Below are 17,441 nucleotides of genomic sequence, written 5' to 3' on the forward strand. Positions count from 1 at the left end.
GGATTGCAGATCCTGTAGCCAGCTAAGTATATTTGTTCAAATTCTGCTGATATCAGTACCCAGTTTCATGTGTGGAGACCTGCAGAGAGTCTTTGCTGTTATTACTTCTTTTTGATAAATTTGGGTCATCTGGGTGATCAGACAGGGGAACAGGGAAATTAGGTTAAGGGATATGTCAGTAGAAATGGAGTGGCAGTTATTTAATGAGATATTTCATAACACTCAACAAAGATACATTCCAGTGAGAAAGAAAGACTCTAGGGGAAGGACGTACCATCCGTGGCTAACTAAGGAAGTTAAAGATAGTATCAAATTGAAAGAAAAAGCATACAATTCCACGAAGATTAGTGGCAGGTCAGAAGATTGGATAGAATATAAAAAACAGCAAAGAATAACTAAAAGAATAATAAGGAGGGAGAAATTAGAGTATGAGAGAAAGCTAGCTAGAAATATAAAAACAGATAGTAAGAGTTTCTACAGGTATTTAAAAAAGAAAAGAGTAAGTAAAGTGAGCGTTGGTCCTCTAGAGAGTGAGTCTGGGGAATTAATAATGGAGAATAAGGAAATGGCGGATGAATTGAACAGATATTTTGCGTCCGTCTTCACTATAGAGGATACAAATAACATGCCAGAAATAATTGTGAATCAAGAGGTGAAAGGGAGGGAGGAACTTAAAACATTTACAATCACCAGGGATAGGGTTCTGAAAAAAATATTAGAACTAAAAGCTGACAAGTCCCCAGGTCCTGACGGACTTCATCCTAGGGTCTTAAAAGAAGTGGCAGCAGAGATAGTAGATGCATTGGTATTAATTTTCCAAAATTCCCTAGATTCTGGAAGGGTCGCATTAGATTGGAAAATAGCGAATGTAACTCCTCTATTCAAGAAAGGAGGGAGAAAGAAAGCAGGAAGCTACAGGCCAGTTAGCTTAACATCTGCCATAGGGAAAATGCTAGAATCTATTATTAAGGAGGTTATAGCAGGGCACTTAGAAAATCTCAATGCAATCAGGCAGAGTCAGCACGGCTTTGTGAAAGTTCTTTGAGAAAGTAACAAGCAATGTGGATAAAGGGGATCCATTGGATGTGGTGAACTTGGATTTCCAGAAGGCTTTTGACAAGGTGCCACATCAAAGGCTACTACACAAAATAAGAGCTCATGGTGTAGGAGGTAACATGGATAAAGGATTGGTTAGCTAACAGGAAACAGAGAGTAGGCATAAATGTGTCATTTTCAGGTTGGCAAGTGGAGTGCCGCAGGGATCAGTGCTTGGGCCTCAACTATTTACAATCTATGTCAATGACTTGGATGAAGGGACCGAATGTATGGTTGCTAAATTTGCAGATGACACAAAGGTAGGTAGGAAAGTAAGTTGTGAAGAGGACATAAGGGGCCCGATTTTACCAGGGGTGCGGGTTGGCAGCGGGTGGTCGGGCGGGCTCGAGGAAAACGCGCCGGCCAAATTGAGTGCGTTGCGCACGCGATCGCGGGATGATTGATGTGATTAGCCGGCAGTTACGGGTTCCGCGCTTCTCAGCTGCGTGCCGGCGGCCTGCGCATGCGCATTGACGTCTGAGCGATGGTTGCGCTCTATTTAAAGGGGCAGTCCACCAAAGCCCCTCCAGCCACAAACTACACTCCATCAAGGATGGAGGAGCACAGGGGTAAGGCTGCTCCCCGTTTCACGGACCACGCCCTCCAGGTGCTGCTGGACGGGGTCCGCATGAGGAGGGAGACGCTGTTCCCCACGGATGGAAGGAGGTGCCCTGCCAGCGCCACCAAGAGGGCATGGGAGGAGGTGGCCGCGGAGGTCACAAGCAGGGGAAACACCACCCGCACTTGGATTCAGTGCCGCAAGAGATTCAATGACCTCACCAGGTCCGGAAAAGTGAGTACACTAACGCATTCTGCATCACTCCGTCTTCCACATCACCTCAAACACCTCACAACCCCATCTCCACTGACAGTACTGCGCTCCCGCACCAATCCTCACAGCCACCCAACTATCATCCTCACAGTGCCTGCACGTACCCACCGTCCCTGTCCCCACTCGACCACTACCACACACCCCAATGCCCATACAATGGGATGGCCATGTGGCACACGCATCCTCCCATCCATCTGGCACACGTTCAACCCAATCACACCAATGCTTGAAGCGTCTCACATTGTAATCATCACTCAATAACGTTTTTGTGTTTTGCCCTCACAGGAGAAGAGGGCCAGGAACGCACGCGATAGGGCATGCACCGGAGGGGGCCCGCCACACGAGATGGCCCTGACAGACGCCGAGGTCGAGGCACTGGAGATCAGCCGCACGCTGCATTGCCTGTCGATGGCGGATGGCGAGTCTGGTTCTGGCGAAACGGCCGGTAAGGGAAAGCTGGCACTCATCACTCATGATCGTGAATGATCGTAGCATCACATGGCATATGCCGCACCGCCACATTTGGTCACATGCCTGATATTTCCCTCTGTTCTCTTCCAGGACCGTCTGCGATCGACGTCTCGGTTGAGGGCGATTCCTCAGAGGACATGCCCGTCTCTGAGGGTGCATCGTCACACATGAGCCTTGCATCCACCAGCGCAGATACACACACCTCGGTGGGTCCCCCCCCTCAGCTAGTTGGGATTGCACATGGTGAGTCACCGCGCACACATGAGCATGAGCAGACCCTGGTGGCAGGGTCAGCCACGGAGGGTCCGCGTCGGTGGGAGCACTCTTCTCCAGGCTTTGCTCAGCCGGACCCAGATGCTGAACCCAGGGGGCCACCTGTCAAAAGGAGAGTCGTCGAGGGGCACCAGAACATTGCTGAGGTACTGGGAGAGGTGCCACGCGCACTCTCCACAATCGCACGGAGGATGGAGGAGTCCAACTCCTGCATGAGGGGAATGGTGGCACAGGTGCAGGAGGGTATCGCCGAGATAGTGTCGCAGGGACGTGAAGGCATCTCTGAGATAGTGTCGCGGGTAGGTGTGGGAACGTCTGCGGTGGAGGACAGGCTAGCCTCCCTCGAGCGTCACGCACAGCTCACCAATGAGTCCATCCAGGCCCTCACAACGGCTGTTCGGATTCAGGGTGAACAACATTCTGCCGCCATCAACAGGTTGACAGATACATTGGAGGTGGCCTTGCAAGGTCTCACCCACGTCATCCAAACTGCCGTCCAGCAGGGTGGAAGGGGTGATGTGGGCCTTGGCCATGAGAGGGAAGATGGTGAACGGGGAAATGGAAGTGTGGACGCTACTCAAGGCGCCCCCAAGTCTCACCCGTTGCCCCCCTCTCAACCAGTGCCCGCAATAGTCCATCCTCTCCAGGTGGCCGAGTCTGCCCCTGCACAGGTGCAGGAGGAGCAGTCTGTGGAGGTGCCCTCACGGGCACCGAAACCCAGGGGGCGTCGGCCCAAAGCATCTACCCGGTCAGGGCACGAACAGGAGCAACCTGCCACCACCTCTGCTGGAGCCACAGGGGTAGCACCACGTAGGGGGTCCCGAAAACGAACGCCTAAAGTTCCGTGAGCACACAGGGATTGCAACAGGGTGTTTGTCGTTTTTTTTAAATTTTCTACTCTTTGAATGTCACCACAAAATAAACTCACTTTTTCTCACCAATGCTGCCACCTCTTGTCCATAATTCTGCGGCTTGTGCAATATGTCCCTTCCCTGCGCCTCATCATGACGACGACCACCCCGTCCCACCCATTGAGCATAATCCAGTGGGTGCAGGTGTACAGGCACCACTCTTCTGTGGAGGGAGCCTGTATGGACCCTCGTCTGTGCACGTTATGACATGTGAACGCCTCACACAGTGTGATGTTAGGAGAACCGTTGGCATATGAGTGCCTCCCTGGCCTGACGAGCACGCAGGTGAGCCGGTGTTCGGCGCATGGGTCGTTCCTCCTCCTCTCCCTCTTCCTCCTCCTCCTCTTCCTCCTCCACCTCCTCCTCATTGTCGTCCTCAATGTGGGTGGCGGGTGTGCATGGGGCCTCCTCCAGCGGCACCCCTCTCTGTAGTGCCATGTTATGCAGGGCACAGCAGACAACTATAATTCGTCCCACTCTGAATGGCGTGTATTGGAGCGCTCCCCCGGAACGATCAAGGCACCTGAAGCGCATCTTGAGCAGCCCTATAGCCTGCTCAATTGTAGACCTGGTAGCAATGTGGCTGTCATTATACCGACGCTGTGGCTCGGTAATGGGGTTCCTCAGAGGTGTCATAAGCCACGTGTGCAGGGGATATCCCTTGTCGCCGAGGAGCCAGCCGTTGCCGGCGTTGGGTGCGTGGAAGAGGGGCGGGACGGTGGACTCCCTGAGGACGAAGGCATCGTGGCAGCTGCCAGGGTATCTGGCGCACACGTGTAGGAATCTCTGGCGGTGGTCACAAATGAGCTGGGCGTTCATGGAGTGATACCCTTTCCTGTTGATAAACAGCCCTGGCTCATGTGGAGGTGCCCGTATTGCTATGTGGGTGCAATCGATTACACCCTGCACCCGTGGGAAGCCAGCCACAGCATGGAATCCAACCGCCCTCTCCGTCTGGCTGCGCTCATCCATGGCGAAGTTGATGTAGGTCGAGGCCCTGCGGAACAACCCATCGGTGACCTGCCTTATGCACTTGTGTGCAGACGACTGACAGACCCCGGTGATGTCCCCCGTGGCACCCTGGAAGGATCCGGAGGCGAAGAAGTTGAGGGCAGTGGTGACTTTGACGGCGACGGGTAAGAAGATGCTGCTTGGTCCATCCGGGAGCAGCTCGTCATTGAGGAGGCTGCAGATGTCGGCGACTACCTGGCGAGTGACTCTGAGCCTCCGTATGCACTGCTGCTCAGAGAGGTCCATGAAGCTGAGCCTCGGTCTGTAGACCCTGTGCGGAGGGTAGTGCCTCCTGCGACGCATCTCTCTCTGCGGATGCCCTCCATCCTGCTGTGCAGGTGGATGTGCCGCAGCACCGTGTTGTGGGGATGCATGTCTCTGAGGCGGACGGCGTGGACTGCGAGGCTGCTGAGGCTGGTCATCCTGTTCGTCCTCCGAGGATGTCAACGCAGCACCCATCTGGCAGGTTTAGGTTTGCGGGGTTGTGCACGCTAGAAAAGTGTGTCCTCGCACAGGGGTTGGACTTCCACGCCGGTGAATCTTCTTGCTTGGAGGAGGGTGGTGGAGGGCAGGCATTGCCCAATGTTACGGAGTGTCCTCCTGCGTTGGTGAAGGCTCTCCCCCCCCCCCACCTGTGGAATGCACCTTGGCAGCTGCCACAGGCTGCTGGCTGCAACACGTCCGTTGAGAGTGTGAGTGGTTCCCCCAGTATGGGAAACAGTCTCATTTCACTGTAAAATCCGACACCTGTTAAATAAACAGCTCAATCAGGTCATTTAATGACCTGAAATACCAAGATAAATACACTCAAGTGGAACCCCGCTGGCTTTAATTGCCTGCGGGATTCCCACCAGCGGGGCCAACGCACGCACCCCCGCACGTCAGCGCGCAACCAGGAAGTGGGCGGGATCGAGGCGCGATCCGGTCCCGCTCCTCGAAACCGGGATTTTAGAGGCCCCCCCGCCGAGAACGCACCCGGAACCGGGTGCTAAAATCGGGCCCAAGGAGTCTGCAAAGGGATATAGATAGGTTAAGCGAGTGGGCAAAAATTTGGCAGATGGAGTATAATGTGGGAAAATGTGAACTTGTCCACTTTGGCAGGAGGAATAGAAAAGCAGTGTATTATTTAAATGGAGAGAGATTACATAACTCTGAGATATAGAGGGATCTGGGTGTCCTCGTACATGAATCACAAAAAGTTAGTATGCAGGTACAGCAAGTGATTAGAAAGGCAAATGGAATGTTGTCATTTATTGCAAGAGGAATGGAATATAAAAGTAGAGATGTTTTGCTACAGTTGTACAGGGCATTGGTGAGACCACATCTAGAATACTATGTGCAGTTTTGGTCTCCTTATTTAAGAAAGGACATAATTGCTTTGGAGGGGGTTCAGAGAAGGTTCACTCAACTGATTCCTGGGATGAGGGGGTTATCTTATGAGGAAAGGATGGACAAGTTGGGCCTGTATACACTGGAGTTTAGAAGAATGAGAGGTGATCTTATTGAAATATATAAGATCCTGAGGGGACTAGAAGGGGTAGATGCTGAAGGGATGTTTCCCCTTGTGGGAGAGACTAGAACTGGGGGCCATAGTTTAAAAATAAGGGGTCTCCCATTTAAGACGGAGATGAGGAGAATTTTTTTCTCTCAGAGGGTCGTGAGTCTGTGGAACTCCCTTCCCAGAGAGCAGTGGAGACAGGGTCATTAAATATTTTTAAGGCTGAGTTAGATAGATTCCTCATTAACAAGGGAGTCAAAGGTTATAGTAGGTAGACAGGAAAGTAGGGTTGAGGTCACAATCAGATCAGCCATGATCTTATCAAATGGCAGAGCAGGCTCGAGGGGCCGAATGGCCTACTCCTGCTCTTAATTCATATGTTCGTACAGAGTGTAGACAGTCACTCACAGTGCATGTCTCACTCCTGGATCACCCAGTCATTTTCCTTAACCCAAAATGAGAATGAGTTCCCCTCTACCCTATTGTAATAAAATGTATGAGGGTCTTGCTTCTGTATCAGGTTACATTACCAGTACTAGCGGGTTCAGATTCTGAAGACACAGTAAGCTGTGCAGTTGGGAGCAGGAGGTTGCAAAGCGCCAACAGATAGATTAAGTGAGTGGGCAAAACTGTGGCAGATGGAGTTCAATGTGGGAAGTGTGAGATCATCCTTGCTCTCGAGGCAGTACAAAGAAGGTTCACTCAGTTAATCCCGGGGATGAGGGGGCGGACATATGAGGAGAGGTTGAGTAGATTGGGACTCTACTCATTGGAGTTCAGAAGAATGAGAGGCGATCTTATTGAAACATATAAGATTGTGAAGGGGCTTGATTGGGTGGATGCGGTAAGGATGTTCCCAAGGATGGGTGAAACTAGAACTAGGGGGCATAATCTTAGAATAAGGGGCTGCTCCTTCAAAACTGAGATGAGGGGAAACTTCTTCACTCAGAGGGTAGTAGGTCTGTGGAATTTGCTGCCCCAGGAAGCTGTGGAAGCTACATCATTGAATAAATTCAAAACAGAAATAGACAGTTTCCTAGAAGTAAAGGGAATTAGGGGTTACAGGGAGCGGGCAGGAAATTGGACATGAATTTAGATTTGAGGTTAGGATCAGATCATCCATGATCTTATTAAATGGCGGAGCAGGCTCGAAGGGCCGATTGGCCTACTCCTGCTCCTATTTCTTATGTTCTTATCCACTTCTAATCCAAGAGTAAGGATAGACAGAGGCTGCAGTCCTTGTCTATGAACCAGGAATGAGAGTTATAGACGCTGAAGTCAAGACTTACAAGGTACAAGTTTATTAGGGGTTACATGAATATACTCACAGGCAACACACGACGATGCTTTGCTGTAGAAGATCACACATTAGCAGTCGTTGAGCTCAACTTTCCGCTTTATCTTTCAACTTCTGACTACAATCTCGCTCTTTTTATACCCTTTGTAACCGTATTAGTTCATATACATTCCGCACAGTCTTTATCAATTTATCTGACATGCGTGGTCCCGGAGGCTAGCTGGTGTTTAGACTTTAGCAAGGCGTAGAATGTACTCTGTTATGGCTGTGCTGCAGATAAGTAGCAAGAATGCATGAATTGCGAGAAAGGCTAGATCTAAATGTAATCAATGTGTTGTTTAACCTTGAGATCAGTCTGTTTGTGACCTCTGTGAAGACTGCCAATGTCAGCAAAGTTCTGCAAGCTTTCAACCTTTGGGGCTGAATACAAAATGGATTCTTTACTAGCTCTCAATCCTTTAACGTAGGATTGGTAAATCGGAATATTTTCTTAATGGCGAAAGACTAGCAACTGTAGTGAAGCAAATGGGTTTCGGTGTCCATGTACACAAATCACTAAATGCTATTGCACAGGTACAAAAAATAATCAAAAAGGCTAATGGAATTTTGCCCTTTATCTCAAGGAGATCTAGAATACAAAGGAGAGAGATTATGCTTCAGTTGTACAGAGCTCTGGTCAGACCCAATCTGGAGTACTGCATTCAGTTTTGGCAACACACTTCAGGAAGAATGTAATAGCCTTGGAGGGGGTACAGTGCAGATTCATCAGAATGATACCGGGGCTTAAATGGTTGAATTAAGAGGACAAGTTGCAGGAGCACAGAGAGGTCAAAACGTCCCAATAAGTGATCATCATAAACGTCATTATAATTTTTCTAGGGTATTTCAGAAATCAGGTTAATAGTGGGGGGGGGGGAGTCGATTCATATCAACATTAACTGGCAATTAACAGACTCCATCATCCTGTAATCGTTACTGAGTTCTCCCCTCTGTCGTAGAAAACTAAGTATAGCGTATTGCTGGAATTCGACAGTGGATCATTGCTGACCTACATGACAGTTACAATTCAAAAGTACTTCATCTGTAAAGCATTTTGGGATGTTCTAAGGACATGAAAGGAACAATATAAATGCAACTTCGTTTATTTACCCAGCACTGGGCATGTCGCACTGAAAGGAGTTGACAAAATCCATCTCTGGTGCTGTGACTCAGATTTTGACCCAATTTTACTGACCTGGCGTAATGAGAAGCTGATCTAAGATCTCTTAGGCTGCAGTTAACATGCAGCTGCTGATCTCTTCCTGGCAGCTATGGGCATACACATCACGTGCAGCCAACAGCCCAGAGTTATATTGCCAGCTGCATTTTGCTGCAGGTTGCAGCCACAAACCAATTCTGCACATGTGTACATCAAGAAAGAGAGAGCTACAATCATTTATAATGTTAGGAGAATAGGGTTGGGATATCTGCAGTAACATTACAAACACTGAACAGTAAGTTTATAACATCTAGGGCTCAAAAGCCAGGTCAGGATCTGAATCTGTAGTGACACTACCATTTTGTACATCAATGCACACACATAACTCAGTAGTAAAAAAGTGTCAGTATAACTGCAGTCTTAATGTCCATTTTCTCTGTTATTCTTCTTTGCCTGTCTCTCATTTTCGCTGTCTTTTCTCTCTTTCTCTCCCTCTGTATCTGTCTCTGTTTCTCGCTCATTCTCTGTTTCTCACTTTCTCTCAGCTACAACAGACCTGCTGTGGCTGCTCAAGTCTGATTTTTGTACTACTTAGTGCCAAAATCCATGCAGACTGATACAACCCAACCAACTGTTTCTGTTCACAGCTGCACAGTGTTTCTATAATATTAAATGTGAGTTTTTTGTGAGTGTCTCAAATGTCACTTTTGATCAAGATGGGTCGCTGTTCTCATTGTTAAAGTTGTACTACTGTGTGATTTTGCTGTGTGATTTTTTTTTTACTGTGCAATTGCTGTGGGATTGCTATGCGATTGTCCACACATGTCACACACTTTCACAAAGGCCCTTCCCGTGCACACCTTACATCACATACATACATGTCTCACACACACAATTGTTTTTTTTAAGTTTTCATTGATATCTGTTTCTCCTGGGTTTGTTCCCTTACAGAGATTATCCAGGTCAAAAAACTGAGAGCATTGGACATCACAGCGAGCAGCTTTCGACTGGTGTGGCCCAAGCTGCTTAGCAGTGACACAGACTATTACCTGATTGAGTACACTCCGCTCGTTGAGTCTCAAAGGAAATCATGGAAAACTGTCACTGTGGATGAAACAAGTGTTGTTTTGAGACAGCTGTTCCCAGAGACCACCTACGAAGTGAAACTTACTCCTATACATGACAACAACTATAACAAACCCCTTGTGATAAAGGTAACTACACTGCAAGGTGAGTTCTGATGTGTGTGCTGTAACCTGAACCATCTGAAATCAAAAAGGTAGTTCATAAGAATATTAACACACTGTCAAGTGAAAAAAATCTTCAACAGAAGACTGCAAGTCTGTTAGCTGATCCCAGTAAAGGTGGTAGGAAAGAATTACAATTGCCCTCAGTTCCTTGGCTATGGAGAGCAAAATCATCCAAGCTGTAGCAGGGATCCGACTCCTTATCTGACTCCACTTACACTGGGTCTGTCCATATGTGTTTATTTTATTTTTTGGGGGTGGGTGGGGGGTGGTCTGCTGATCTCATGCTGTAACGCTGGTCGAAACCCACAGAGCCCCTCCAAAAAATGGTAGAGACTGGGAGAAACCCCACAGAATCTCGAGGACTCTCTGGTTAGACTCACACATTACGAATGGCCACTTGGGTGAGGTACTTGAAGGTGATTGGTGCCCATGGAATTGTACCCCAATAAGAATCTGTAACTTCAGGAGATGAGGGCAGGACATTGGAGGGAGTGTTTTCATGTGTAATATTTGCATGTCAGGGTGTGTCTAGCACCTGGAGATTAGTGCTGTAAAAATTAGGTGTAGGCACATAGCACTGGATTTTCTCCTGTTATCTCACCCAAAATTACATGGGATAGCAGTGGAAAAGAAAGGAAAATTGGTTGATGAGGACTACCTCCATGCTTCTGCACCAACTTGCATTTCTCTCCTGCTGGACAGCCACTCAACACCATGTAAATGCCAGTGGGGAGGCAGGGCCAGGCATACCACTGGGTTTTCCTGTTTACCGCTGCTGTGTCCATTAGCCTTAGGGACCACCAGGAGAAGGGTTAGTGCAAGTTCCTGTGGGAGCAGTGGCAAGCATCCAAGTTTCTGGAAGGAGGGAGAGGGCTTAGTGATAGCCTCCTTTCCCTCTTTTATAGGCCCCAAACAGCTACATTTTTAGGCTTCAGACTTGCCTGAGGCTTTAATAAATTTCTCATTCCTCCTTTCAGGGCTCTTCCATCTGCTTCACCTTTTCAGCACCTCCAGAATTTTTCATCCTTGCAGTAGCAGCCTCCCTTTTGACAGCGGGAATTCCACCAGGCCCAACCCAGGAAAACGAGTCAGGGTTACAACAAGGTCAAAGTAGCAGCTAGAAGTCCCTGCCAACAAGAAAAATTCAGGCGATAGAATCTGTCTCTGATTGCCGACATTCCTCCTGTTAGAATGTTTTGGAATGGTTTCCTGTCAAGACGTGCTGTTCTAGTGGACCTCAGTCTCACCAGAAAAAGGCTGCCTGATTGTTAAAAGAGAAATTGGGCCTGCACAGGCTGAGGCCCTCATGAAGCCCAGACGTATTCACCTAATATGTCCATAACAATGGACAACAAACATCACCTGTGAACTACGAAGTGGCACTTTGTAAATCAGACAAAACTAGGGTTGCCAACTCTTGTTTGAATGTATTCCTGGAGGTTTCATCACATGACCTCCCACTCCAACCGCCCCATCCAGTCAAACATCCTTTTTTTCCCATCTCCAATATTGTTATAACTTAATAAACGTAAGTATTCAAAGAAAATGAAGAAAACACAATTTTTTTTATAAGCCCCTATGATTTTTCTCCTGGGTTGCTCACAGCAGTGCCCAGGAGATCAATCTTTAATTCCTGGAGACTCCAGGACAATGCAGGAGGGTTGGCAACCCAAGACAGAACATGTTCCACACAAACAGAATCAGGATATTCAGGAACTGTAAACGGCTATTGAATGCAATAAGCTTGCACCTTTTTCATAGGTCAACCCCCCTTCTCACTGTACTCTTCAATGCCTTCTCCCCAACAAAGTCCGCGAGCTCCCTGTCCTTGTAATTGGTAATTAGCTGAGTGAGTATTTGACAGGAAGCTGCTGCTGCATCTGGACACTGCAGTTGTTACGAGTGTTCGGGGCCAAAATAGCTTTCAGAAGTTGAGCTGAAAAGCTTTTGGAGGTTGCCCAGCTACAGCAAGGTTGTGACCCTAATGTCCAAGCATTCTTACTTCGGAATGTCGATGTGACCTTCCTGGGATCAGGCGAGCAAAGTGTAAGATCATTCGGTGCACACACACACACACTGCAGGTGCTGTGTGTCAGGGTAGGATGAAGGGAACTGTGACTGAATTTTCTGAGTTTAATTTACACACTGCATTAACGTAATTTGTGAAGTCAGATATCTAGGTGCTATATTAAATACAGTGGAACCCTGTTATTCTGGTCACTGTTTTGCGATTCTTTCTAGTGATCAGTACAGTTTGGTTGTTCAGTGGCAGCTCCCCATAATTGAAAGACAATTGATTCAGTTGTAACACTATTAATCCAGGTAATGATATTAACATGGAGCTGCTAATTGTCCTTAACTAGCTGACTGTAAAGGATCTTGAGGACAACTCAGTAGCTGCTTTTAAATTGGCTTAGTGCAGTGCAATAAAATCTGCTTCTGCTGCACGAGTCTGGTGCTGCCAATGCTAAACCCAGTGCAAGCTTACATAGAATTTTACAGCACAGAAACAGGACATTCGGCCCAACAGTTCGATGCCAGTGCTTTTGCTCCACTCGAGCCTCCTCCCACCTTACTTCATCTCACCCTATCAACATATCCTTCTATTCCTTTCTCCCTCATGTACTTAATCTACCTCCCCTTAAATACATCTATGCTAATCACCTCAACCACTCCATGTGATAGCGAGTTCCACATTCTCACCACTCCTGAGTTCCTTATTGGATTTATTAGTGACTATCTTATATTTATGGCCCTTATCCCCCACAAGTGGAAACATCTTCTCTACTTCTACCCTATTGAAGCTCTTCATAATTTTAAAGACCTCAATCGGGTCATCTTTCAGTCTTTTTTCTAGAGAAAAGAGTCCCAGCCTGTTCAGTCTTTCCTGATAGTTGTACCCTCTCAGTTCTGGTATCGTCCTTGTAATCTTTGTTTGATTTGTTACACCCAGTGGCACCGATATGACATGAAACCAATATAAACACAATGAGTGATTGCAGTACTGCTCAGCATTCACCAAAACTTTAAACAGCTGAGCAGTGCTGCTCCACACTCACCAGCTGTTTAAGCTCCTGAGCAGTGCTTCATTCAGAATGTCAGTTTTAGGTCAAGAGCAATGAACAGAACAAACTAAAAGCATCAACATTCTAAACAGCACATCAGTATAGAGCAGCACTGCCCAGTAGCACTTTGGAAATCAAAAGAGCAGCTGCACACATCAGGGACCTTACGATCAGCGGCCAATGTCGGTAATTAAAGAACCAGCAGCATACATCAGGGATTGCTACCTTCTGATTAACTGATCAGTCAGTTAGTGATCATTTGGGCTATTGGCCAAATCGATCACTGTAACTGTGTTCCACTGTAATGAACCTAATGAGAGTTGATCTGGGAATATCTGTTTATCAGGAGCTGGTAAACAGTGACCATCCCTCCAGCCAGAACTTAAATTTCAGCAAAGTAGGACCATTTACTGACTTGTACCTTGATACATAGATTATAAAATAATGATCACATTAATTTAGAAAATACCAATTTATTAATTTATTGGTGTGTTATTATTGTGAAAATTGTCAATATCTAGCACAATTTTGTGAGGATTTCTGCAGCAGTTTAATTGTACACATTAACTCAGAAACTATTTTGTTTTCTGTGACTCCAGATGAGACCAGCCCACAAATAATCGTAATCTCGGAGTCACGACCAAGAAGTTTTCACGTCAGTTGGGCCCCAACTCCACACAGTGTTGTTTCCTATGAGGTTGTGTACGGGGTCCTGCCGGGGGGTGAGCCGAGCTTGCTCACCATCGACGGCAACCAGAACACCACCGTTGTGAACAACTTGGAGCCTAACACCACCTACCTGGTCACCGTGTCAGCCTTGTACCAATCCGGCAGAACAAAAGCATTATCAGCGAAAGCTTGCACTCAGGACGGTAAGAGGCTCTGCGGCAGCAGCCAAGAAACGCTGTGAAACTCTGCTTTACAGTGAAAACATTTTACCCAACTGATACCTGGTCACACAAACTCCAACTAAACAGATCACTCACCCAAACATAAGGTCTGTGCCTCTGTTTTGTACTCACCTACAAAAGGGTCTGAATCAAGGCCTTGGACATGTCTGGGAAGCATTAGAGACTCTGAGCTTATCACAAGTCCTCAATCATCCATAGGTTGATTCCTCCTAATAGTCAAACCCTCCAGGAAGCATCTGGTGAGTCTGCGAAGAACTAGTGATCCCACAGATCTGGTAGTGACTGAACTGTGCAGGAGAAACAGATGGATATAGTCTGATCAGGTGTCCAAATGGAGAGCCCAATGACCATGAGATTGTGGGAATTGTCACAGCGCAGGCCAAACAAACCGAGGACCATCTTCAGGAGATGTTCCAGATACTCTTATTATTTTTATGCAATTTTGCAGCTTGAGTAGTGAAATTTAAAGGAAGACTGTATTCATGGAAAAAGAACAGGGTGATCATTTTGTGCTTTGGGGAGCCCAGAGAGCTAATTGTAATTTGTCACACACAAATGATGCAATGCAGTGTTTCAACTCCATTTAAGTCATGTCATGTTGTTCATGTAATAAACAGTTGTTTATTTCCAAACACATTTGAAGATGGTGTCCCTTTTAAGTTGATGCCTCCACACTTCTGTTCACTCAAACTTTTCCCATTACCCATCTGAGTCTGAGAGCTGGCAACATACAACTGGTAGATTTTCATGATTTGATTGCATTGATCTGTGAAGATACCATTTCATGACCTCCTCGCTGAAGTTCCTGATTCTGGGGAGATGACAGGGGGTTTCTTGTTGAGCTGTGCAGTGGGGCTGCAGGTTGAATGAGGTCATGGCTGAGGCTATCCACTAGATGTGTGTCAAACCAGAGTGAAGGTTGCTGTACACAGAGCAGTAGATTGAAGTTAGAAGGGAGAAATGGAGTGCAGAGTGTTGTCAATGGAACCAAATTTCAAAGACCCTCAGTCAGTGGATGCATTTTTTTTGTGTGTAGTTGTGGGTGGGGGGGGGGGGGGGGGTGTGGAAGGGCAGGTTGTCTTGTGTGGCGTCTCAATCCATATCCACCACGATAGAGGAGACTCATCCTGTTGTCTCCTTAGTGGGATCAACAATCTGCTTGCAGTTAGCAAGAAACCTAAACGGTTGCCCATGTTGGAGTCCGGGAGAAGCCCCATGGGGAGGTCTAGGGGACAGTAAGCAGGTCTGGTTCATTCAAGACTGGTTCATTCAGGTGCTTGGTGATCTTTTGGATATCATGTAGCACCTTCTGCCATTGGGGGCAGCTCAACCTTTGGACACAATCAGAAAATGTAAAGGATTGTGCCCTCCCAACAAAGTCAACTTGAGGTAACAGTTGCTCTTCTGATACAAGTGTTAAATGCAATGTAAGCAAAGCTTTGTACATGAATTAGACATGTATAGTACCTGAGCTATGAAATCCTGACACTGGCACTGGCTCCATAGCGAAACAGTCTGTACCATAACCTGGTCACTCCCTAGCCACTATCTACTCCCACCCACTTCTAACGAACTTAAACACAGAAGAATGGAACAGAAACATAGGACAATCATCTGTCACATGTTGTGCATCACTAATCTGAGACCTTATCTTTAATACCAGGTTATTTTTGTTCTCTCTTTTTGTTCTGAACAGTGAATTCTAAAGTCAAAGACCTGAAGTTTATTGACATTGGTCCCACCAGTGTAACAGCCTCGTGGGACCCTGCCAGAGGCAGAGTGCTGCAGTACAGGGTGCGGTGCACCCGTCAGCAAAGAAGCCCGTCTGTGAGGACTGTCCCAGCACAGGTTCGAAACGTGCTATTAACAGACCTCATTCCGGGGACCGACAACCGGATTTGCGTGAAGGCAGTGTACAGAAATGGAACAGGGAGAGGGTTGTGCAGGACGGCACGCACACCACAGCGACGGGGTAGGTAACTGAAGCAACCAGGAGGTACCAAGCCTGGCCATTTAACCAGGTGAGATGTACTTGTGTGTTGAATACATGCAATTGAAATGTATTGCAATAACATACAATAATTGTGAAATAACATACAGAGCACTGTCCTTTGTCTCACTAAGGGTCGTCTTAACTGGCGTTAGTTCAATTTCCCACCTCACTATGACCTCGGGTTGATTAATTGTACATCCCATGTGTTGTACATGGAGAATGAAACACAGCTTGTCCTTCCCTCATCAGTCATCTTCCAACTGCAACAACCCACCCCCTCTTCAGCTGTGATATCAGCTCCTCTGCTATTAGTACAATTGTAAACAATTTTACAACACCAAGTTATAGTCCAGCAATTTTATTTTAAATTCACAAGTTTTCGGAGGCTTCCTCCTTCCTCAGGTGAACGTTGTTGGAAATAACCAACAACGTTCACCTGAGGAAGGAGGAAGCCTCCGAAAGCTTGTGAATTTAAAATAAAATTGCTGGACTATAACTTGGTGTTGTAAAATTGTTTACAATTGTCAACCCCAGTCCATCACCGGCATCTCCACATCATGGCTATTAGTACAGGCAGTGCTCTGGCTGTAGACACCCTTACTCAAAGCCTCTCACACCAGTATGCGCAGGAATCAGATTTCGAGCTGACTCCTGGCCACACTGCCACCATTGCAATGATGAACATTCACAAGTGCTTTGTTTGCATGTGAAGGTGTCAGTTTAATTGCAGCCCAATAGTAACAGTTGGATAAAAGCACCACAGCTGCTTGCAACATCTTAACATCTTTAAGAGCTAGGTTCCACAGCAGATAGTCAGAATGATTCACCTAAAGGGAACCAGGTGGCATAGGTGATATAGCTGGTGTTTGAGTTGGCACAGTTCAGGACCAGCTGGTGTTGTCTGCTCAGCCACTGCTGCAATTTACTGTTTGACCACTTGCAAAGTACAGAATTGAAATGTAGGGGCAGCAGGAGCATAAATACTAGGGGCATTCAAAATGTAGCTGGACATTGTAATGGCTGAGTTACGGTACTAGGGGGATGGTTATTGAAGGATCAGTTAGAGTATTAGAGAGACAGGTATTATTAATAAATGAGTTGGGGTATTAGAGGGATAGGTTAGGGTTATAGAGGGATTACCTTTGGTAGCTGAGTTAGGGTATTAGAGGCACAAGCATTGATGGATAAATCAGGGCATTAGAGGGACAGACATTGATGGGTTAGTTAGGGTACATAGGGACTGGCATCAATAGGTGAGTTAAGGTACTAGAAGGGCATTAGAGGGATGGGCTTTGATGGGAAAACTAGGATAATACAGGAACCAGCTTTGATGGGTGAATTAGGGTATTAGAAAATGGGCTATGATAGGTGAGTTATGGTACTAGAGGAATGAGCATCAATGGGTGAATTAGGGTACTAGAGCGACAGGCTGTGATAGGTGAGTTATGGTACTGGAGGAATGAGCATTGATTGGTAACTTGGGATACAAGAGGGACAGGTTTTGATATTTGGGTATTAGAGGAATGAGCATCAATGGATGAGTTTGGATACTAGAGGGTGGGATTTGAAGCTGAATGGCATTGCTCATCCTAACGTTTCATGTTCTTACAAAAAGTATCGAGACATTAACAAGCCA

General features: G+C 46.8%; 1 protein-coding gene across 2 annotated transcripts in view; it reads left to right on the forward strand.

The window, feature by feature from the left end:
• vwa1 (von Willebrand factor A domain containing 1) overlaps positions 1-17,441 on the forward strand; it is a 40,607-nt gene that overhangs the window by 15,555 nt on the left and 7,611 nt on the right. The window contains exons 3-5 of one of the 2 annotated variants that reach the window (XM_067970495.1): positions 9,538-9,816; positions 13,501-13,773; positions 15,509-15,833. In XM_067970495.1, the coding sequence (XP_067826596.1) occupies positions 9,538-9,816; positions 13,501-13,773; positions 15,509-15,792 (836 nt within the window). In that variant the 3' untranslated portion in view covers positions 15,793-15,833. The remainder of the gene's footprint in view (positions 1-9,537; positions 9,817-13,500; positions 13,774-15,508; positions 15,834-17,441) is intronic. The other variant, XM_067970494.1, reaches the window with a different exon arrangement.

Source organism: Heptranchias perlo, chromosome 32 (genome assembly GCF_035084215.1).
Source record: "Heptranchias perlo isolate sHepPer1 chromosome 32, sHepPer1.hap1, whole genome shotgun sequence".
NCBI lineage: Eukaryota > Metazoa > Chordata > Chondrichthyes > Hexanchiformes > Hexanchidae > Heptranchias > Heptranchias perlo.